Below are 22,915 nucleotides of genomic sequence, written 5' to 3'. Positions count from 1 at the left end.
AAACTACAATGACTAAATCCACCCCCCAAAACTAAAACGAACGAATAAAAGGGAACGAAAATGTCGAGCTCACATAAACATGCCAAAGATTAATGCTTTAAACTGATCACTCGTGGTTCTATATATCTTATATTTGTAATGATCCCACGGGTCAAAGGTGGCTATTTTCTCTTGCAGATGGAGACCGGTGAAGTGGCAGTCAAGCATGAATCATATTATCCTTGAAGAGATTAATGTAGCTGACGGAATGAAGAGGGTAATGATGTGAACAAAGGCCACTTATTCTCCCTTTATAATGGGAGTAACTACTTTGATTTCTGTGAGGCGTTTTCTTCATTTTCGAAATATTCTGTCTAATTTTACCATATGGCAAGAAAACTTTTCATTAGACCTTGTTCTGTGTGGAACCATGCAATGTCAAAACCCATAAAAGCTTCAGTTTTGAGCTTCAGTAGTGAAATCTTTGGCAGTCAGTGTGAAAGTGATGAATCAAGGTAGATGATTCTCCTTCAGAAACAAAGCTTTCCATCACATCCACCTGTCTGAAGGTTGCTTGAAGGACAGTAGTGAAGCCATCGTCTGGAGAAACAGGAGGTTTGAGGAAAGTGCTTCTCTGCAACCGTTTGTCACTCTGATATTTGGTAAATGTGATAATTAATACTGTAATTTAACTAAACCCACTCCGCGAGGTCTGTAATTAAAACTGATGTACCTACTTAGCACACCAAGCATCACAGGTGGGCCCAAATTAATCTGCAAATAGAGCTAAATTGCCTGTGCTTAGCGTTTTCGTCAACGTCACTCACTTTGGGGGGAAATATCTGTAATTAATTCTGATATAACAAAGTCATAAATTTGAGGTTAAATGCAGCCTTGACAACAGACGCGATGACAGCAAGAGACCTCATCTAGCCGTCCCAGATGGGATCCAAGACTCTGCTTTCTCCCAAGAACTTGGCTGAGACTTCCTCTGACAACTGTTTGCTGCAATAAAAGACAAGAGGGGATATTCAAAGATAGACTCATCTTTTCTTGCATACCCTCGCAGTCTTTTTCAATTTTGAGTAAATCGAAATGAACTGGAGTGAAAGCCGACTTCCAGGCTACAGAACGGAAAATGAAATGATTAGTTCTGGATGGAAGCCAAATGAATGAATGCATTTTTGATTTTGACTTGCAGTGAAATGAAGCTGCAGCAGCACAACGATTTACAACCTTGTATGGTCTTCCATATATACCAGTCCAAAAATACCAGTTTACTATATGTTTTATATATTCAGCATGCTCTTTTAAGTCATTCCAAGTTAAATGACTTGCTGCTGCTAATACAGTTTTGTAAACATCTTCTTTTTATTTAGGAAATATCTGTCGGTAGGGATCATATTTCCAGATGTGGAGCATTTAAATCATTCAAAAAAACTAAAGTATATTTAATTCACACCTGAATAGTTTGTTAAAACCTTTAATTTAGCACATTCAATCCCCTACAGATAATTCAGTTCTCAATATGAACTTAGACATCAGCAGCCAAAGATGTTTCCTGTTTGAAATCATCAACAATCACAAAGATTATTAGCATATGGATAATGTAAAAAGGTGTATTGAAATTAAAGAGTCAAAAATTAAAGGCTCCCTCTATGAATGCACAATATTGTTCATTGTTCTCTCCTGGGTTTTTGTTTTGGTTGGTACACACAGCTCAAGCTGGCACACCGCTATTGTTGAGCAAAAATAGTAGATTAAAGTGAACGACAGTCAAATCAAAGAAATAATCACATATTTATGAATATTTAATATGGTCGTGGCAAATAAGGCAAGTAATTAGGAGTTTCCATAAATTAGCAAATTGTTATTTTATGTTAATGAGAGATCTTCAGCTTTTTCTCATGAATAATTTATGAATCAACAAAAAAAGTTTAGCTGGGAAGGAATGAGGAAGTCTGTGCACATGTGCCGAGACGCACAAACACACAGCTTTCCCTCAGTTCCCATTGTTTTGTTCAATTTGTCACTTGATACTTATCAGGCTGGAGATGGCAGGTTTTATCAGTTGAATGTACAATGCAACCGGGTGTGGAGTTGTTTTGGAAGGAGAGGTGATACTGGCATTGCGAGCAGACACAACAAACGCTTGTTCATGTCCACTTTATTCACAAAGCAGAATATAGTAGCTTCCATCCCGAAGGTAGAGAACAAAGAGATCTTGTGAGGGAGAATCAAGGGGGAAAAGTGGACTATCAGCTGTCAAACATTACCAAGATGTAAGGATTTTGAAGCGAGTGTACAGTGAAGACCCCGGCACACTGGAGAATTGGGAGGGGTCTCACTAAAGGGGTTAATATGAAGGCGGAGGGGAGGAGTGGGTGGGGCAGGAAGGGCAGTGAGTCAGAAAACAAGAGCAAAACAAATCTGTGATCTGGAACTCGGAGAGCAGCCACTCAGGAGGGATTAATGAGAAGTAGGAGGCTGTGAAATTATGTGGCCTTTGAGTGGGGAGAATGGCCCTAGCAGAGCATGGCCCTGAAATGAGGTGAGACAAACTTCACCTGATCCACAATTAACGGCATCATGCGGATGGGTGACACAGGGTCACAGCAGGGGAGGGGAGGAGGGGAGGAGGGGAGGAGGGGAGGTGGGGAGGGGAGGTGGGGAGGGGGAGGGGGGAAAAAAATCACAATTCACTTTGTGGCAAATTATCACCCCTCCAAAAAGGGCAGCCATCAGAAACCAGGAGTCAATGAGGAGAGGAGAGGATTTTACACACCTGTCTTTTTTAAAAAAGACAGCGACAGGGATGAGAGGAAAGCTTGTTAGAAAGATTTATGCTTAATAAGGACAGACAGTAGCAGGGAATGGAGACAATTAACAGTATGGAAAAACATAAATAAAGAGTGAAAGAGTGAGAGGCAGAGGAGGAAAATGGGGTAGAGTTGATTGCACAGGGGGTGAGGAGCAATAACAGGAGCACAAATGATTAAGTGGTGTTAGGGACTAAGAACACTTGTTTGCAAGGACAATCTTTGTGTGCTTTTGTTGTCTGCCGGCCGCCTTTATCTTTGTGTAATTCTCCGTCTGATGAAATGTGTTTAAAGAGATGAATTGGGATCGGAGGAGCCGTCCTGACATGATTATGAGGGATTCATCTGCAGCCATCTGCCACCGTTATGAAAGGGGGGGTGGGGGGGATGGTGGGGGAGGGCTAGCAGAGAGATAGAGAGAGAAAGGGAGAGAGATCGAGGGAGGAAGGGAGGGAGGGAAGTGCAGACCTTCTGTTCAGCAACCCTGCCACAAACCCACCATTACACAGGCCTCTGGCCTACAGTTTAACATGAAGACTTGCTTTGCCTCGGTATGTGAAGGTGAGCTTTGGGTCCAATTAAAGAAGCAGAAGTGGGTCATAAAACGTGTGCACTTATTGTTTTACATGTGTCAAACACCATTTAAAAACATTGTATTAAGATTGTTTTGATGCTTTGTGCAGAGACACGATAGCTGCTTGTTCATTGCTTGATACCTTTTTTTTTTTTTTTTTTTTTTTTAAGAATATCTTCCAGGTACCACTGGCTTTTATATTCCAACTTGGAAATGGCACCTACAGACTACATCATATTCACACACCAGTTGGAGGAGAGGGCACAGCAGATGGGTCCATTGCTCATCACAACGTCCACTTGTTCTAAAGGGGAAAGCGGGGGCCTCAGACAGCATGTCTTAAGTTGTGTAATAGGCTTTTAGTGTCACAAATGAAAGTCACACGTTCATTTTTTTTTCTCAGGTTGTTTGTTTTTCTCTTCTTTTTTTTTGGTCGGGGGACTAAAAGATTTGTTCACACAGCTCAACATCACAGTGGATAAAAATGGAGGATAAGTGAATTGTGTAACATAAACCAACATGATCTTATAGAGGAACAGAATGCATGCAAAAACTTCACAATTCATCACTTTTGGTGATATTGAACAGTATTGATGACTACTGTCTCACTCTGTAATCTGTCAGCCGATTACCATGGCAGCTGGCATGCAGTTTTTTCTTCTTCTTCCAGTTATAAAATCACAGTCTGTGTTATTTGCCTCTATAAGTTTGAGTTGAATTTTACATTGACAGCTGTCTTCCTTTTTATGATCACTTTGTTTCCAAGTGTGAAAAATCCTCCAGTTCTGCTGTGTTTTAACAAAGCACCTATTTCATTCTTGCCCCACTATACGACTGAGCCATCACTTCATATTACAGGTCAACGTTACGGTGCTTAATTATGTGCCGGCTGCTTGGGGCTCCTAATAACCTGTCATTGAGGGGAATTTGAATGTCACACCATATTGTTGGGCCCTAATGGCAGCAGGCAGATCCACTGATGAGCCGTTTTGGGACAATTACAGCGGATATTCAAATCACAGGTCTGGGTGTGTGGTGGACTGCACCGCGCGCAACCTGACAGGGAACGACGTGCACGCACGCACGCACGCACACACTTGTTGTATCTTGACCCTGCAAGCCCATCTCTCTTGACACATAAAGAAGAAGATGCCTCCCACCCCCCTAGCTGCTGCTGAAACAGTTTAACTGTAGCCTGATCGCTTTTATTATCCGCCTAATCCAGATATCAGCGATTTCATCAAGCCGGGAAGATATGCATATCATGAATTATTTTGACACTGGGACCTTTTAATTTTCGCCGGCAATATTTCATCCCACCAATCAGTGCCTGGAGTGGTTGTCGGACGTGGCGGTGTCAGAGGACGAGACTCCCCCCGGCGGATCCAAATCATCCGGGGGACAATAATGAGCTATGGCCACAATTATGAGCTGCCTGTGTGTGCATGCATATCATCAAGGGCCCCATGCAAGCTGCTGCAGGAGGAGGCACACGCACAGAGATACACAATGTGAGACATACATATCAGAGATTTTACTACACATTTGCCTATTGCACTTTTTGCTGCTCTACATTCCCTTGACACCTGCAGTAACTTTACTTTAGATGGAGGAAAGTAACTGAGTACAAGTTCGAGTTACTTGGATTTTACCTGAGTTCTTTATCTTATATTGCTGCTCTGCAACACTATACATTTCAGATGGAAATATTGTAGCTACTCTACTACATTTATTACACAGCTATAGTTAGTTACTTGCTACTTTTTGGATACGAAATTGAATGTTTTTATACAATTCTTTACATTATTATAAAATTTGCTACTTTAGGTTATGTGAAATTCATAAAATTAAGTTTCATGTCGACCATTACAACATTAAAATGCTACACATTAATGCATTATGCATAAAACTAAACTATTATAATATATACTCTGACAGTAGCCAATCTCCCCCTTAATGAATAGTTCTACTTATGATACTTAAACTATATTTTTCAGATACTTTTCTGCTGTCAGTCTGCGTCTTTCTTCAATTACTGTATTGTGTATTTTATTTAGTTACAAGACACATGATCAGCTTACAAAATGAGATCCATTGTTATAGGTTATACAACCAACAGTGGTTAAAACTCACCTTGACCAGCTGCAACATGTATCAGTAATATTAACCCAATATTATAATATGTAATACTGACAGGAACCATTGAGAGCATTATGAGTACTACTATATTTGAGTAGTACTTTTTAGTACTTTTACTTTATGTACATTTTCAAGGCATAACTTTTTCTTGTAATGGAAAATATTTACATTGTGATGCTGAATACCTAAGTCACTCTTCATAGAGGAATAATAGGCTACAACTCCTGTTTTTTATTAATAGTTAACTGTTTTACTAATGCTTTATAAATCAGTTACAACAACAACTTTTTGGTTTTTTTTTCTTTTAATAAATAAAAAAAAAAAAAAAAAAAAAATAAAGGACTGGACCAAGTCTTTTGCCTTTTTTTAATGACATAGCCTACTAACATTTATAACTGCAGACTTAATGAGCTGTTAGAAGGTGAGAAAGCAATGAGCATTTATCAATGGTTAACACACATAACTATATAATTACCAACTAAATACAAGCCAATAAGATTTTCATCTAACCCAAAATGTGTTCTTACTGGCTTATAACCGATGTATAAAAAGTAGTAAACATTTATTAACCACTGATATAACCATTAGACTTTATAAAGGGTGCTTCTTCCACTATGGAGACAAATAAAAATGCCATCACACTTAAACTCGTTTCATGCCAAAAAAGACTTCCAGACTCAGCAACCACCATCACTTAACATTTGTGTTCCCTTACACACTCACACCGGCCACATATAAAATCATAAGGACGCGTTATATTCCGCCATGTCTGTCTGTGATATGTGCACTGTGTAACTTAATACTTTGTGTCTTTACCCAGCTCCCTGTGGATCGGGTATTACGCGAGCAAATTGGATGCTCAAACAGTCAGTCCGTGACCTTCCCTCATCCTGGATGTTGACCCCCGTATAAAGAGAGACATTACATCTCGTTACACAACAACACGGCTCCGGCGCTTCGCTCCAGATAAAGAAAAATGTCTCAATTAAATCTTCACCGGGGCCCCCCTGCGTAAGAGTTATCGCCGCCCCGGTAACGCTGATCGCTACACTCACACATCCTCAAAAGTTATTTGACATAAATTGCCGGAGTCACATCATTTCCTGCCACACTCTGAGCGGGATTTACGGCTGATCCCATTGACTGGGAGCTGAACCTCCAATAAAATTCCTCAAGAGCCCATGGGGCCGTGAGACGCACCTATCTACCCTCCATCAGGCCCTCCCCTCCCCTCCCCCTGCTCGCAGATTAACCATGCAAATACGCACAGGTGGGAGGGTGATACCGACAACACATTTATGTACATATATGCAACTGGGCTGATATGGCGGGGGGGGGATGAGGACTGAGGACTGTGCACAAGACAGGCTGATTGTGTTTTATCTGATGGGTGGAGGGATGAAATGGCAAGGTGGCCTCTCCACAGAACTCAAGGAGTGAAAGTGAAATTATCCGTGGCTTTAATTTGAAAATGAGAGGTGAGGGCCACTGTTATGTTCTCTGGAGGATATCCCCCTTATGTGCAAAAAAAAAAAAACTTGTGAGGAGTAATGTCATTATAAGGTAGCATATGAACCCTTGAGGAAAATCGTTTAAAACTGAAAATTGCTTTTCACATTAGTGCTCAGGCATAGTGGAGAAAGGTGCACACTATATTAACAGTTAAAAACAACCTTATGGCTGCATTAGTCTGTAGATATTACAGTCCGAGGTGAGCAAAGCATGTTAATGGTTGTGTGTGTGTGCTAATGGTCATGGCGATTCTTGCTCAAGCTCAAACTGACCAGATGGAAATGCAGTTTCAGCATGGCTCGGGACGGTGTTGGGAATCTTAGTTCATCTAATTACAAACAAATGTTTTCATCATCTGTTTTTAGGCTTACTGTCTCTCTCTAGTGGTGATAGATGAGAAGCCTGAGCTTAGAGGCCTCACAGGCCTCTTTTACTAGAAATCACACACATGCACATATTTGGTCGCTGTGAATGGTTGGTATTTATACACGCTCGCTGTGGTACTGCAAAGACACATGGGAGTCATTTTTAGATTTCGGTAACATTATCTATTGTACATGAACGCAGCAGGAAGCCTTGTGATGTAGAGTATCACATTGTCTTTAAATTCAGGAGATAAAATGCGGGGCGTGAAAAACTTAAGCCAAAATGGAGACGAAAATGAAAATTTGAGCATTTAAAATTGCCATCTCCATATGCTGAAGGAAATCATGTGATATGACCCAAAAGCTCTAGAGCTGCTACTAAAAGGACCTTGAGGTGAGATTATATTGTCAAAAAGATTGCAATGCTGGTTTCTTACGCAGCTCTACTGAACAAATTACATCCACTTGAAATAAAGACCTTCCTGAAAACACTATAATTTTGATTGTGATGCAACTTAAGTTTACTTTGCTGTCTTTTGTTTTACTTTGGAGAATTTAAAATGAGGATTTTTCCAGTGTAAATGGTTCATTTTAAAATGGCCTGAGCGGATTAAAAATTGTGTCAGAATTGTCATAAAAGATGCTCTCCAGTCACCTTCCATCCAGATGATACAGCGAGGCAGAGAAGGCCTCCCCTCCAGATTGGCACAGCGTTTCATTGGAGGCTCAGCAGCAGCAGCAGCAGCAGCAGCAGCAGCATCAGCAGCAGCATCAGCAGTGGCTCCAGGGCTTCCAGCTGGGGCTGGCTGCTGCCTCTGCCTGCCTACCAGCACAGAGACTGGGGGAGATGGTGGGCAGGCCACTGGATTGCCCTAGGGCACCTCACTTATGCACCAGTAAAGAAAACTGAATTTCTCCCCATCTCTCTCACTCTCTGCTAAGAATGTTTGCTGCCTTCAGCAATTTGATTTGACAAAGTAAGGTCTGGAGCGCTGGTGTGACCACTGCAAATGGCATGAAGAGTATCATGAGAGTATAATACTGAGAAATGATAGGCCAAGACTATCTTATCATATTCAGTATAACCAGCCACAAAAATAAAAAAGCACAAGACAATTTTTGATTTTAAGTTTATCATCATTTGCATTAACAGTGTATGGGAATCTACAGTTTTAAGATCTGCATTAGATTATATTACATTTGATGACAGACACGTGAAGTCTATACACGTGAAGTCACTTTTTGAGTTTGTGGGTTTTTGTCAACCTTACAGATGTGGTTAATCTAACAGTTAAGGGAAATTTACACTTTGATCAACACATAAGGACAGTTCTAAGAAACAATGTTCAAGTATTTCTTTGCAGTATGAGCTGAGACACCAAATATTAAAAATAAAAATTACATTAATGCAATTTAAGAGATTAATTCTGTGCAAAAATGGACCAAAAAAGAAGAAATGTTAATACTGATGATGCTAACTTTTAACTAATACCATTTATGCAAAAACATTATTTTTTAAAGGATGATGGCGATCTATGATCACTACATTTAATGCAAAAGATATTATTGCTTTTCCAGAGAAGGGCCACCATCAATTCAGGTTATTCAGGTCACTCTGTGTCGTTCTTCTATCTGTTTGACCTCAACCAACTGTGACATCTATGCACAATATAAGTCGCCTGGTCAGCATTGTATATAATAATTTCTAATGACACTCACACAAGTCAGAGGAGATAATGATGAAACCTGGTGTGAGTCATGGGGTTGTAAGGACTAAAGAAAAAGGAGAAAACTCACTCAGAGTGTTAGCATTAGCCGTTACAACCTCTTATCCCATTTTGTGACAGTAAAAATGCAAATCAGTACAAACAAAAACAAAACAAAATTTTCCTTCACATGTAAGGTCTGAGATTGTAGGGAATCAGGCACCATTTACAAAATGTACATAACCACACCCTTGTTCCAGTACACCACTACTGCTCATATGACAGCATTAGTGAGTCCTCTGTATGTGCGTGTGTGTGTGAGCGTGCACCAACATGATCTTTGCTTTAAGGACACTGCTGGCTAAACTGAAACTCAAACTGAACAGGTGGGAAGCTACAATGCTGTACAAATGTCAGTGGGTGGGTTCAGGTAACACGGGGGAAGTATTTGTCAGGCAGGCAGCTAACATGTTTGTCTTCACCATGCGGATCTTGGGTTTCACTAAAACTACAGAGGACTATGATGCCGATGTGAGATAGACGGCTGAAAGCAGAGGTAGCCTAAAGTCTGTGCAAATAACACGAGGAGCTGTCAGTCAATTCGCCGCCACCACAGAACTCATATTTGATTTTCCATCAGAGTAGTCCTCATTTGTTACAGAAACAACTACACTCAGTGAGGGGTGTTATATTAATCAGCCAACTAGCTAATTGGTTCTTCTTTTTGAATGCAGCAAACTAATGCATGTGAACCAGTGGCTGAATAGGCTGCGGGCCTCTTGCTGGTATCTAAGTTTACTATGTCTACTGAGGTGACGCCCCTCTGTGAACTAAAAGCTGGGGGAGGCAAAGCGGTTGCTGCTAAGGGCCGCCTGCAAAGCACAAACATTACATCCGACTTGCTCTGAGCTCTCAAATTGTTTGAATGAATTATGAAAAAATAATATTAAAGTATAAATGTCGAAAAGGCACACACAATAATTACAGGTCTAGGCATCAGATAAGATTGGCACAAAAGACTCATGCTAATAAAACTGTAAGAAGGAAAAATAATTAAATAAAATCGGCTTAATTTGGAAATTAAAGAATGAAAAATATGAAAAATGTATATAGTAAAAGGACAATGATTGAGAATAGACACCGGGAGGAAAGCAACCAAAAATCATGCACAAAAATAGGAACTCCCAATTTTCTACGTATTCAAAATCAGCCTTGGGGCAATTAAATGCGCCTGCCACATGTCAACTGTCAACGCAGCGATACACATTTCCAGAATGTTATTTGGTTTTCGGCTGATTCAAAGTCCTCTGGCTATGCCTTGTGAGATATACATATGCAGCTAATATATAGTTGTGCACATACAGCCAGTAGTGGGATTTGTAGCTCAATATATACACAAGTTTTAGTTATTGCAGGTTCCACTTGGCAGTCCAGCACTTGTTGCACACACGTGGCCGGGTTCTGTGCGCTTTGCAGAGGGGGAGTCTAGACTAGTGTAGGGCCGTGAGGCAGGGCTTTGTCCGGGGCAAGGCCAAGGCTGCAGCTGGATGGTAGGGAAAACAGGGAGCAGAGAGGGGGAACACAGGAAGTGGTCACCAGTAAAAGGAGCGTGTCAGGAAGTTGGCGGCCGTGCTGAGCCAGCCCATGCCGTCTGTGATGGAGCCTACGCGTGTGACGGCCTTGTCCGGCTCCTGGGACGGACTCTCCTCCTCGGGCAGGTAGTCTGGGATGTCCGTGTTCTCCTCCACGGGCACCGCCGAGTCCTCCTGGAATGGCACCATCCGCTGTACAAAGACAGAGGAGAAATATTTACTTAAAAATGAACAAAGAATAAATTAACAGCAAAGATAATAATTTGTTTGCGTGATCACAAAGCAGGCAATGAAGCAGAATGTATTCCAACATTAACATAAAGCTCAGTTTTTCAACTAGAGATCATCTGGAGTCAGATTACATGACTGAGCCAGGTCTGACCCCTGCTGGCCACATTGTATATGACTATTAATGTAACCATCACCATTTATTATCAATTATTTGAGCAACAATAACTAGAATTATTTGCAGATTATTGGAAAACAAACACTTTGGAATTTCATATTTTGTTAAAACGTAGCAGTTTCACTATACAGTTTGGACATGAGCTCCAAATTGGGAATGCACTGCTGTAAATGGTGCAACTAGAACTGGTTATGTGTTTGGCAAAAAGCAACTAGCCTACAGGCTGAGGCAGAGATGTGACTAGCTAATCATGTCAGTGTGACTAAGTCTCAGCCACAGGCAAGGTTGGCTACACTCACTGTACAGAGATACACACGACATACAGTCATCTATCAGCTGACTCGTTTTAAGTGTCTTATGTGCAGCCATTTACAGTAAACAATACCGATCTTACAGTTCTCACATAGCGCTGTCTCTCATCTGTCCTTACCTCTCCTCCGTCGTCTGTCTTCACCACCTGTTGAGCCGTCATTACTTTGGTGGAGTTGATTGCTGTGCCCAACGCCTGTGAGGGAAAAACAAAAACCCACACCTTTGTTTTAATTTGTGATGGTTTATATTTCTGTCATCAGCTCAAACAATAGTAGAATACTTTTGGTAAAATAAATGTTTGCACTAAATACTGCAGTTAATCTCTCTCAACAATGGCAACGCTGCTCTCAACGCAGGTTGGCTATATATTAGTCAGCTTTGAGCTATTTTTGTTTTCAATACCAAGACCAATATCAAAGTTACGCTCTAGACACCCAACCGATTGGATACAGTGTATGTATAATATGTTAAGAGTGCATTTCCATCCATTTTAGGCAAACCATGCTATTTCTGATGACAATTACTTTTTTTAAAATATCAATAATAAAGTTCATCTACAACTTTTTGTTGTTAAAACTCTAAAAACAATCTTTACAATTCCACTTTAATATAGTCAAAAACAGGCAACAGTGTGCAGATACATAAGTTACAGCAACATCTGCCCATCCATAGATTTTAAAATGTGTTTAGAAGGTTGAAAGTTGAAGTAAAATACATTAACTTTATCAGGTTTCCTGGATTGCAATCTTGGATGCATGTGGAAACAGAGTTTTGTTTGGTAATAAGTAAATAAATAAGACAGGTACTGATAAAGTGGTATTTGTTGTATAAATTGAAACTGGGACATGGTGAGATTTACTAATTTACAATTGTTATCAGAAAAATATTTTGTTTTCCTAAGTTCCTGGATGATGTTCTGCGTCCGGACGGACACTTACCTCAGCTTTAAGGTCAGAGCGGATCCTGACAACACACCTCTTGACAGCCATCTGGAAGGTGAAGCTGATGACCCCTCGAATCTTCAGCAACGCCTCCTCACAAAGGCTCCTTCGAGTCTGACAACAGACAGGAAACAGATGAAAGGTATGAGAAGATGTGCGAAACAAAAACATGTGGTGAATTAAGAAAAGACTGTAACTTTAAAAAGGTATATAAAGGCTTTAAGGTTATACTGTGTAAGATTGGAAATGTTGATGAGGCAGAATCAGCTACAGTTAAATTAGGTCAAATGTGGGACTAAAAAGATATTATAAAACATTAAGTAGCTACACACAACTTGCTACTGAGAAATACAATTTACATGACTATGGATTCCAGCTGCCACAGTGTTGTGTGATTCTGCTGTAGTGATAGCGATGCAGCCCACCAGAGGCCGTCTGTCTGCTGTAATGTAATCTGGCTAGGTGCAAGTGTCCCGCAGAGCAGCATTCAGGTTCAATCTCAACGTCCTGCTGTTCAATGGCTGACATTTACAACCTGACCCCTCCACCCCCCTATCCAGTGCCAGATAGACACTGCTAAGCTGCACTGACAACACTGTGATAACGACAGCAGGAAAACATGATGCCCCAAAAATGAGATTTATTTTTGCATCAAAGGACGTTTGGTGTGTCCGAGCACGACAGATGCGTATCAGTGAATCAAGTTGGGTCCAGAATGCCCTCTGTGAACACTTACAGGGTCATCCAGACCATCAATGTGCAGCACAACAGTTTTGGCCCTCTTGTTGTTGGAGCCGAGGAAGAAGTGGGCTTTACGCTGGCAGGAGGCAGCTGCTGCCTCGGCCTGCTCCGCCTCTTCTTTACCGGCTGACTGCAAAATCTCATAGATCTCAGAGGCCAGCAGTTTGGTCTCCCCGGGTGATGTACTCCTTTTTGCGAGGGAGAGTAAAAACAAGGGGAGAGAGGGAGACAATCGAGACAGAAAAATGACTTATGTTATTTAATTTGTCAAATGTGGTTAACGTACACAAAAGTGGTCAGTCAATCAAAAAGAGTTTAAATCATTTGTTGTGTTGGGGCAGTGTACATGTTAGTATATCTGTTGTGATACTAAAGGTGTAAAAGATTTGGCTGTAGGTAAATTAAACCATGTGCACTTTTAAATAACCATATTACTGTGCTAACACATTGCTGTTGAGAGGCAAGACAGAATTACCCATGCAGAGGCTAACAAAACATGATGCCTGAATGCCTCTGTGGGAGAGAAGTGTGAATCGTGCCTACAACTGGCATGAATTCATTAATCCCTCACTTTGTAAGCTCCAATGGATGCGGCGTGAATCTGACTACATCCTACCTGGTCTGACTGCGCAGAACTCAGCGGCTGCCACATGGGGCCACAGTGACAGACATGACACCACCTAACCTTTCAATAAATCAACAAATGCTGTCAAACTTTGAGTCGGTTTATCCCAATATATTCTGTACAACCGTTTAGTCTACAGAAAGACAACGCTGCAATCCGTCACACAACATTCAAACTTATGCTAATTAAGCCTATTCTGGTCTTCCATAGCAAGGCATAATATTTTTGTGTGCAGCAGCTTTCCTTCACAAGTCACATGAGGTCAGTTGCAGTTGCTGATATTTTGTGAGGGATCCTGAGATACCCCTGCAGGCTATACTGCTTCATATGTCATCAAGTCGTCACTCCTTGTATAGTAACCACATACGACATCAGCTGTCTGGCGTGGCTGCCCTCTGGGTGCGTGGTGCTCCCTGGCGCTGTACGACATATTCCGACTCCGGCTCTGGAAGGCTGTCAGCCCTTTGGGAAGCCATACACCCCCCCCCAACTGATTTATTTATCTATTCATCACTTTTATATAGACTTAATGTACTGAAGAAACAAAAATGGCATTCACACCTGTTTGGTGCAACTATGCTAGACGCTCCCCCCTCAGCCATGTGTTGCCACTCTGTCCAGCTATGATCGACCTCTACCCAAAGTCAAATCGACTGGACTGCGAGCGGGTAAAGCTGCTGCTGTTACTGCAGGGCTCCTTTTGATGCCACCCCTGACTAGCCGAAGTGACTGGCTTACTCCAGGGCGAGCAAGAGCATTGCCGCAGGATGAGAAGGGCCAGAAATCATACAAAGCTTTGGCCACTTGAACATAGGTCTATTCCTATCAGGGTGCTAATGATGAACAGCAGTCGCTTAGCAAAACTGCCTCAGACCCTCGGGTGAGACGCGCTATCTGGAGCACAACACCTCCTCGAACCAAAACTGCCTACAACACTGCATGGGTGTGTTCATCATGCTCTTTTGTTAATCATAATAAATTAATTATAGAATAACTTGTGTACAATACTTCTGCAGACGCCTACAAATACTACTAGACAAAAAAAACAACCACAAAGAAATAAGCTTAAAATATAGCACGTGTAAAATCAGCCACCTCAGCAAATCAACCTGCAAACTCCCCACCAAAACAAGAGCAAATATAAGCTCACATCAGTAAAAAAAACATGCAAGTGGACTCATCAAGACATTGTAGAGAGGTGGCAAGATGCATTAAAATCTATGACATGCAGAAACAGCAATTTAACTGTTTACTGTCCTACTTTAATTCAACTTTAATCACATTCATCCTGACACGGCAAATGGAAGGACGTCATCCTGCCTGGAAAAATTTGCAGACTGGCACACATTGTCCGTGCAAAACAAAAGAAATCCTAGGTTAAGGTTTTACGTAAAGAAAGTGCATAGTGAGCGTGTGTGTGTGTGTGTGTGTGTGTGTGTATATGTGAGAGAGATGCGGTGATGACAGGGACTTGCTTCTGCATGACATTCTGCAAACTCAGCATCATGCCAAGCTCGCCCTTCATCTTCTCCCTGTTGGCTCGACATTCTGCCAGGTAGCGCACGGCCTGCAAGGACAAGGGCAACCGTTATCTACCCAGTGCTAAAAAGCTGACAGACCCTTTGTGATATCAGAAGAGCGAGAGAGAGAGAGAGAGAGAGAGAGAGAGAGAGAGAGCTTTTAAAATGCATGAGCATGTTCAACGGTAAAACATTACATAACCAACATAAATACACATGCACTCACCCCGTGTTTACACTTCACGGGTTACAGTCATGAGCAACTGTTACATAAAACCACTTTATTCACAATTCAAATCATGTACTGTACAAAACGGGTGGTGGTGGTGGTGGAAGTGGGGAGAGGTTGCAATATCAAGGTGTTGTACTGTGTTTATATCACAAAACAGACAGCAGATGTCACCATTGTGTAGTGTTTCTAAATATGAAAGTTGTTTAAATGCCACCACGTGTCAGCTTGTGACGGTGACTGGGACACAGTGGTGGGAGAAATGGCCTTTAAATGGCCCTTTCACTGAAACCTGCTCTGACAATGCTGGACAGCAGGGGGGGACAGAATATGACTAGAGCACAAAACACCGGAATTACAGGAGCAGTAGGGAACTCAACTGATCATTCAACAAAGACACATTTAAGATAAACAGCTGCTGTAGATATTTCAACTAGAACATTTAGAAAAATGTATTTCTTTCTTTCAGTGGTGGTGCTGAATAATCAGCCCAGTGTGTAGGATTTAGTGGCATCTAGCAGTGCAGTTACAGAATGTAACTCCCAACTTTAAGTGCGATGGGGAAACTAGGGTGGTCATGAAATGCCCTTTCTAGAGCCAGTGTTTGGTTAGTTTGTTCAGCACTACAGTAGAAACATGGCGGCAGCATGACATGTATACTATATTCCATTTCTGTAAATAGCTCTTCCCAAATGTTACACCCTGGACCTTTAAACCTTATAGCTTACCTTCCTGCAACAGTATCGATCTGCGAGGTCAAGAGTCTTATATGCGAACACATAAATGGGGTAAATAAATGTAAATAAATGGACGCTGCTTACCAATAGTGCAGAATAGACGACCTGTGGGTTGGGGTGGTCCAAAAAAAGGATGAGACCTGGCAGACAGCCTTGGTCTTCTACTATGGCTCTTCGGTTCAGGGGATCAGCAGCAAGATCTCGCAGCTGGTTCACCACCGTCAGTGCATCCATCTCCGCACTCATGGTGCCTCTTGTCTTGATGTCACGCACATCAAACCAACCTCTTTGCTCTACTGGAAAAAGAGAAAAAGGTAAGTTCAATTAGGGAGCTTACATTATACAAATTAGGGTTGTGCCTGATTATTATTTCATAATTAATTAACCAGTAGATTTTCAGTCTGGATAACAAAATGTCAGAAAATTGGTATAAATGTCCATCGCAATTTCCCAAAGTTGAAGCTGACATCTTCAAATTGGTACACTGGTAGTCCAAAGATATTACATTTGTAATAATATAACAAGCTTTAACTTGTAGAACAACAAATCTCAAGAGATATTCTAGATATTAGTTTTCTTTCTCTTTACAAACTGGTGCAGAATAAGTGTCTGTGGCATTGCCCTAACTATTAAACTTTTAAAACTATCCCATAGCCACGTTTTACGGATATGTTGGAGATCCTGTGAGTTTATATAAGCAATAACCTCTGAAATGTGCTGCTACACAATCTGACTGATGAATGACTCTTGTAAACTTACTGATTTTACTGATATGCATTGATAAGATTGTAGTTATCACAAGAAAAAGAACAAATAGCTTAGCATGCTCTGGGGGGCAAATTTTAAAAATGATGTGATTTAAACCACACGATTTTCTACCAAAACAATCAAATATTTTATCAGAAAAGCGAAACACAAATCCTCGTTTTTGCCAAAGACACTTTCCACGACCCCCAACCTCACCTCAAATCACGCCCTGTGGGACAGAGGCGATTCAGCAGCTAGGCTAAGCTAAGCTATCTGACGTTACCTGACAATTGTAGCATACCTTTTTGACAGTTTCCAGTAAAACCATGAGACAATCCCGGCTGACTTCAGTAACAACACATACCAAAACCAGAGACTAACACGAAACAGCTAAGCTCCGGTGACACCTAAACAACAACTGTGACAGAATAATGTCACAAACGCAAGGCCTGCGCCTCTTTCTTTACTATGCTCCTTTAGCTAGCAGCTGTGCGGTGTTTGGGTTTTGTGGCACATCAATGGGTGCGGCTGTTTTGTGATTCGGGACCTCCCAGTTTTCCATAAAGATCCCAGCAGTTTGAACCGGACACAGCCCCGCCGGGGAGTGTTGGCGAGTATAACGAACACGCATACGGTTTCCTTGCTTATGATTGGATGGTGTGATTTTGATCGACAGATGTACGAGCCAATCGTCAGAGAGTTCTTGTTTAAAGCTCAAATCTGATTGGAGGATTGGCCTGTCAATCACAGTCACAACCTACCTATTGTAATCCGTGTAATCCCATTGGCTCAAAATGTGTTCCACGAATCTTCCCACATAAATCACCTCCTGCCCGCAGTGGATGTCCGTCCGGAGACAAGCTGCCCCCCCCCCAGCGTCAGTGTCGGTAAGTTGTAGTCAAAGTCACACACAAACCGATCTTTAGACAGGAATATAACATTTAAACGTGCGGTTGGGTATCACACGTACGGAGAAAGTAGATTTCGTGTATCCGGATAAATCTGCGTGCGGTTGTTAAGTTGGTTAAAAGTCGACTGGAGTTAGCTGTTAGCATCAGTTAGCACCGTTCTGCCCGCTAAAATAACATTAACCGGTTTAATTTAACCTAGAAAACCATTAGCGTGATAGCAGACAACATCTGTCTCACAACGACTCGCTTTTACTTCTCACACGTTTGTTTGTGTCCTTTTATTTAAGTTCAGAACTATTGAAACAAACAAACAGCTGTAAGAGGGTCAGTGGTTGTAGTGAACGGACAGAGGAGAAAGAGAAAGTACTTTATTAATCTCAGGGATAAATATGTTCTGTGTAACTTTTAAGAAGTATAATAAGTCACATATGTTGTTGACTATCCTTAAATACAGCTACCTAGCCTCCACTCTGCATCCTGCTGTGTATTTAGTGTCATTGCTAAGAAATATTTGTATATTATTCATGTAAATTTAATAATAATAACCTTATTTTACTGATATTATTCCAAAATTCCTTTATAAGCATCAATGATTATATTGGACTGTTCTTATGTATGTCACAGTATACATTGTAGAGGTCTAAAGCTCATTATTTGTTTTAAGTTTTGTGTTTTTAAAGGTGATTCAACCTCATTATTTCTCACTGTTGTTTTGTGCTTACTCCAGGTGACCGTTTGGTGATGATGCCCTTGGTGTTGGGGCATGTATCCATCTGCCCTCGTGAAACATATCAACAGAAATGAGTAAAGACGATGCACGGATCGAAATGGACCTGGTATGTGACAATGTCTGCCGTCTGAGTCAATAAGTGTCCACTAAATGTACAGTTTTCATACCTTTGTCTGGCTCTCATCTGGAAGTTTTCTCAGTTGCAAGATCTGTGAAGTACCAACCATCGAATAGTGAAATCTGCGTACTTGCGTATTCTGGACTTAATTAATAAATTAACTGCGATAAACAGTTTTCTTTAATTGGTGATTTAAATTTCGTGTTTCATATTTTGTTTTGCAGGCTTGTGGATCGGCCAAGCCCTATGGGTCCTCGAGAAGTATTGTGAGAAGAATAGCGACCAGTCTTCCTCTTAAACCCTGCCCCAGGGTTCATTTTCAGGTGAGGAAAGGTTACCAGGATCCTCATTTAATAGTGTGTTGTTGTATTTAATAGACTGACTGTTAAAAACATTTATTTAAGATAATGGCATGTTGTTACGTGCGATATAACCCTCCCTCCTTTTCTGTCTTTCTGCCCCTCTCTGCTGACTGTTCACACACCCAATCACAATCACACACCCTCTTCAGCTTTTGTTTACCTCTGCTTGTCTGACTGTTTACATTTATGAACCATAAACAGATGAAGTCATTATAACTGAGATTTTTTCTTATCATTAGGGCACTGACTGTATGTTCAGAAGTTTTTAAACTGTTAACAAATCAGTGTTTGAGATATTTTAATTCAGTGGCATGTAAAAAGTAACTTGACTTTTCTTTTTCCTTCAACACTGTGCTTTCTCTTTTTTCTTCCCTTCTTCTGTCTCCAGCTACCCTCCCTAACTATGAGGAATGCAGTATGTCTGCTGTAGGTCAGTTTGTTCAGAAACTGTCAACAACCTTGAGCTGATTTAAAGACCTACTGACCTATCTGAATCTTTCATTAACACCACTCATCTCCTTTCTCTGAACTGCCCTCATTTTTACTTAATTACATCTTCTGTTATTTGTTCAACTGCAATGTTGTGATGTGTCCTGGTGTGTGCTCTTCTCTGGCATAGTTCTATGAGTTTTATTTGTCTAGGTGTTGAATATGGCTGCTATCTCTCTGACAGCTTTATCCATACAATGAGGATGCTGGTATTCTGATCGGTACCAGGCGGCAGAACGGTTTGGTAGCCTCTCTGGCTGATATTGCCTGGATCGACAGGGAAGAGGAGGATGACGAAGACTTCTTTGGCAGACCCAGGTGAGAGCTCGACAGTGATCTTCTGGCGATATGCCGTTATATGTACGAGCATGTATTTGTTCATGTGAGGAGTGTCTGGAAAAAGGTGATTCTGTCTTATTTAAACAGGTCAGGAATCCCACCAGGACTCGTGTTTCGAACCCGCCAGCCTCATCTTCAGCAAAAATCCTTAACCCGCCAGAGGTCACTACCAAGCCTGCATGAGGGGCCTCCGGACCCCCAGGGGCCAACAGTCGCCAACGATGAGGCCATTCAGAAGATCAGCGCACTGGAGACAGAACTTGCGAAACTCAGAGCTCAGATAGCACAAATCGTTCTTGCTCAAGAAAAGAGCGCGCAGCCAGGTATCTCTTCCAAACATAGACGTACCTCTCTCCTAATGGAGGCATTTATTTTCATGTTTTTGCTCCACTGTAGTAACATACATTTTCCACTAGATGGCAGCAGAATTTCACATCTTACACATGATTTTTTTTTTCTTTCCTTTGTTTCATCCCAGCTGCTACCACAGGGACACCTCCCCCTCCACCCTCTGGCACCCTGCCTCCCCCTCCCCCCCCCCACCACCACCACCACCACCACCACCACCCCTACCCCTAAGTCTCCAGCGGACATTTTCTGCCATTGACTTGATAAAGGAGCGCAGAGGGAAGAAGACAGATGGCCAGACCCTTTTGGATTCAAAGCCAGCAGAATCCATCCCCAACATGCTTGACGTCCTGAAAGACATGAGCAAAGTCAAGTTGCGATCAGTTAAAAGGTGGGCCTCAACTTAAATGGTAAACTGATGAAAATGCATTCAGAAGTGATCAAATGTGGAGACTTTAGGTGTTTTTGAAAGTTTAATAGTTGTGTATCCCAGCTCAGAGTGAGGTCTTGTCTCTGTATTCTCTGCATAACCACATATTAAACTCAAGTTGACACATCTTTGCCTTATTGCGTAGTCTATCATATCTGCATGCACCTTCTAATAAATAGAATATGTTATCACTCTTGTTTGTTTTCGCAGTCGTCCAGTAGACGGTGACGCCAAATTGAAGTCCAATGAGCCGGCGGATGCTGCAACTCTCATCGCCGAGGCCCTGAAACGCAAGTTTGCCCATCGTTATCGACACGACAGTGAACGAGAGGACAAGGAGGAATTCAAACTTCCCGTTCCAGATGTGAAACCTCAAACAGAAACCCCCTTGGTGAGAGATGTTGCCGTATTCATTGCTGTTACATAACACAAGCCACAGATGCCAAAAAACCCGCCATTAATTCATCCTCAGTGTGCCTACTGGAAACATTGTTCTCATGGTTTGTACGGTGTCGTGTACTTTATTCTCTCTTCTGTCTGTTTTCACAGTTTGGGCAGCACATGTTGAAACAAACTGGAAAAAGGAAGATACTCTGAACTCGGGGTCCAGAGGTACCGTGGACACTTTGAAGTGCCTTATCAAGCTTCTAATATCGGCTGTCTCTCCGTGGAAGGACGAGGGATTCTGCCTGGACTAGACATCAGTCTGCTCCAGGTATCTGTCATCTCATAGTGTTGCATCCAGTGATCATCTTGACCATCTGTTTTTGCACTTTTATAACTTATATTAGCTTTCTGTTTTACAAACATGATTTATTTTGTTTTACTGAATGTGTTTTTGTTTTTGTTTTGAGTAGTCTAAATTTCTGCTTATCACAGGGTTGAGTGAAAGTATCGAAGCGCATGTTTCAACAACACTACAGAATCGTTAAATGTTATTGGTTTTATTATTCAATCATTACTTAGGTTTTCTGTTAAAACATATTGCACATAACATAGTTGGTTATTCCCATTTTTAAGGGAAAGCTGAAGAGTTCTTCTACCACAGAAGAAACGGAGCACTTTCTTACTTGTGGAATATTGTGCTGTTTTCTTTATATTTGTTGTAGACTAATTTATGATTGGGATCCTTATATTTATGTTGTTTAAGTAAATAATTAAGATTTTAACACAGGTAATTATGTCCTAGATTTGTCCGTTTTAGGTGGGGTTTTGTACTTTATTATGTGGAGCCTAAGTAAGTTGTGTCCCAATTGCCAGTCTTGCCAGGGCTTGTATGTCTTTTGCTGGTCAAATATGTATCCCAGTTTTAGTTGATATTATTTATCTCTTTACTACAATTCATGTTTAAGAGCCAAAGACATTCCAGTGAGATTCTGCCGTTCACTGCCCAACATTACCTTTCCACATTCCTTTTCCAATTTAGGATGTTCAAATAGCGAGGGAAAACAGATAACTGTTCAGCAAAGTTCATATTTCTAGGTTAATGACGGTACAGGTGATATCTGTTGCTTTATCAGTACCATGGTTGATAAGATTAGCTCTTTATCTCAAATCACTTTCCCAGAACTTAAGCAGCTGAACAGAAATGCTGCATTGTTGTAGCTCACTCTGTATTCACAACATATTTTAGTCATGGGTCCTAAGGCACCCACTGTTCAGTATCGGAAAGTTATAAATTATGCTTTTGTGCCAGTAATCACATTTTCATGCCTCAGTTTGAAAATCTGTCACAGACCAAACAGACTCCTCTGGGCTAATGTTTGGTTTTATAGGCAGTATTATGTTCAAAGGGACTGATTGCACACAGTTTCCAATTCTGTTCACTATGCCAGTGTAGTTGCTGCTTCAAGACAACTGTACTAGTATAACTTTTTTTTTTTTTTAGAGGAAAAGGTGGACTGGGTGTGTCAGTAGTAATTAAGTGATTTAAATGTACTATTCAAGATTTGAGAAAAGTTGTCTTCCATAAAAATAACTTGAATTGTGGAATTTCTAAATAAAAGTTTGTGGTCTGCCTGATTCTGACTTGTTCTATTGACGTCATGGTTGAGTTTTAACTTAATGAAAGTCGCCTGCCTTCATATTAAACAGTTAGAGTCAGCCAAAGATGACAGAAAAATTGCCCCAGAGATTAACGTTTAGTAACGTAAAGTTTAACTTGATCATTGATTTATAATTAACATTTCTGCTATTGTATTAGGGATCATATATAGGATTATTATGCTTTAACTGTGTGACAGT

The 22,915-nt window shown here is 41.1% G+C and overlaps 2 protein-coding genes across 3 annotated transcripts; one reads left to right on the top strand and one right to left on the bottom strand.

Moving 5' to 3' along the window:
• Positions 1 to 8,504: 8,504 nt before the first annotated feature.
• Positions 8,505 to 17,456, bottom strand: armc1 (armadillo repeat containing 1). 2 transcript variants are annotated; one of them, XM_051410933.1, is made up of 7 exons: positions 17,246 to 17,456; positions 16,282 to 16,490; positions 15,187 to 15,278; positions 13,082 to 13,274; positions 12,343 to 12,459; positions 11,523 to 11,597; positions 8,505 to 10,878 (listed from the first exon to the last, which is right to left on the bottom strand). In XM_051410933.1, exons 2-7 carry the CDS (start codon positions 16,441 to 16,443, stop codon positions 10,687 to 10,689), a joined length of 831 nt encoding a protein of 276 aa, XP_051266893.1. In that variant the 5' UTR covers positions 16,444 to 16,490; positions 17,246 to 17,456; the 3' UTR covers positions 8,505 to 10,686. The 2 variants fall into 2 exon arrangements, with proteins under 2 accessions (XP_051266893.1, XP_051266892.1); XM_051410932.1 differs by having other exon boundaries at positions 16,282 to 16,493; positions 17,246 to 17,455.
• A 304-nt stretch (positions 17,457 to 17,760) lies between these two features.
• Positions 17,761 to 22,693, top strand: mtfr1 (mitochondrial fission regulator 1). Its single transcript, XM_051410539.1, is given in 9 exon segments — positions 17,761 to 17,831; positions 18,583 to 18,691; positions 18,928 to 19,026; positions 19,739 to 19,872; positions 19,981 to 20,216; positions 20,372 to 20,427; positions 20,430 to 20,632; positions 20,882 to 21,062; positions 21,221 to 22,693. Coding segments are annotated over 8 exon segments (993 nt in total). The 5' UTR covers positions 17,761 to 17,831; positions 18,583 to 18,655; the 3' UTR covers positions 21,269 to 22,693.
• The last annotated feature ends 222 nt before the right edge of the window (positions 22,694 to 22,915 follow it).

The sequence above is a fragment of the Dicentrarchus labrax genome, unplaced genomic scaffold (assembly GCF_905237075.1).
Source record: "Dicentrarchus labrax unplaced genomic scaffold, dlabrax2021, whole genome shotgun sequence".
Lineage (NCBI taxonomy): Eukaryota > Metazoa > Chordata > Actinopteri > Moronidae > Dicentrarchus > Dicentrarchus labrax.
This window is presented reverse-complemented; position numbering and strand designations above follow the sequence as displayed.

Coding starts and splice junctions, on each gene's coding strand:
- armc1 (XM_051410933.1), bottom strand. CDS start 16,443: ATGAGTGCGGAGATGGATGCACTGACGGTGGTGAACCAGCTGCGAGAT. Junction 13,275..15,186: donor TTGCAGAATGTCATGCAGAA/GCAAGTCCCTGT, acceptor CCTCGCAAAAAG/GAGTACATCACCCGGGGAGA. Junction 10,879..11,522: donor AGACAGACGACGGAGGAGAG/GTAAGGACAGAT, acceptor GTCTTTGTACAG/CGGATGGTGCCATTCCAGGA.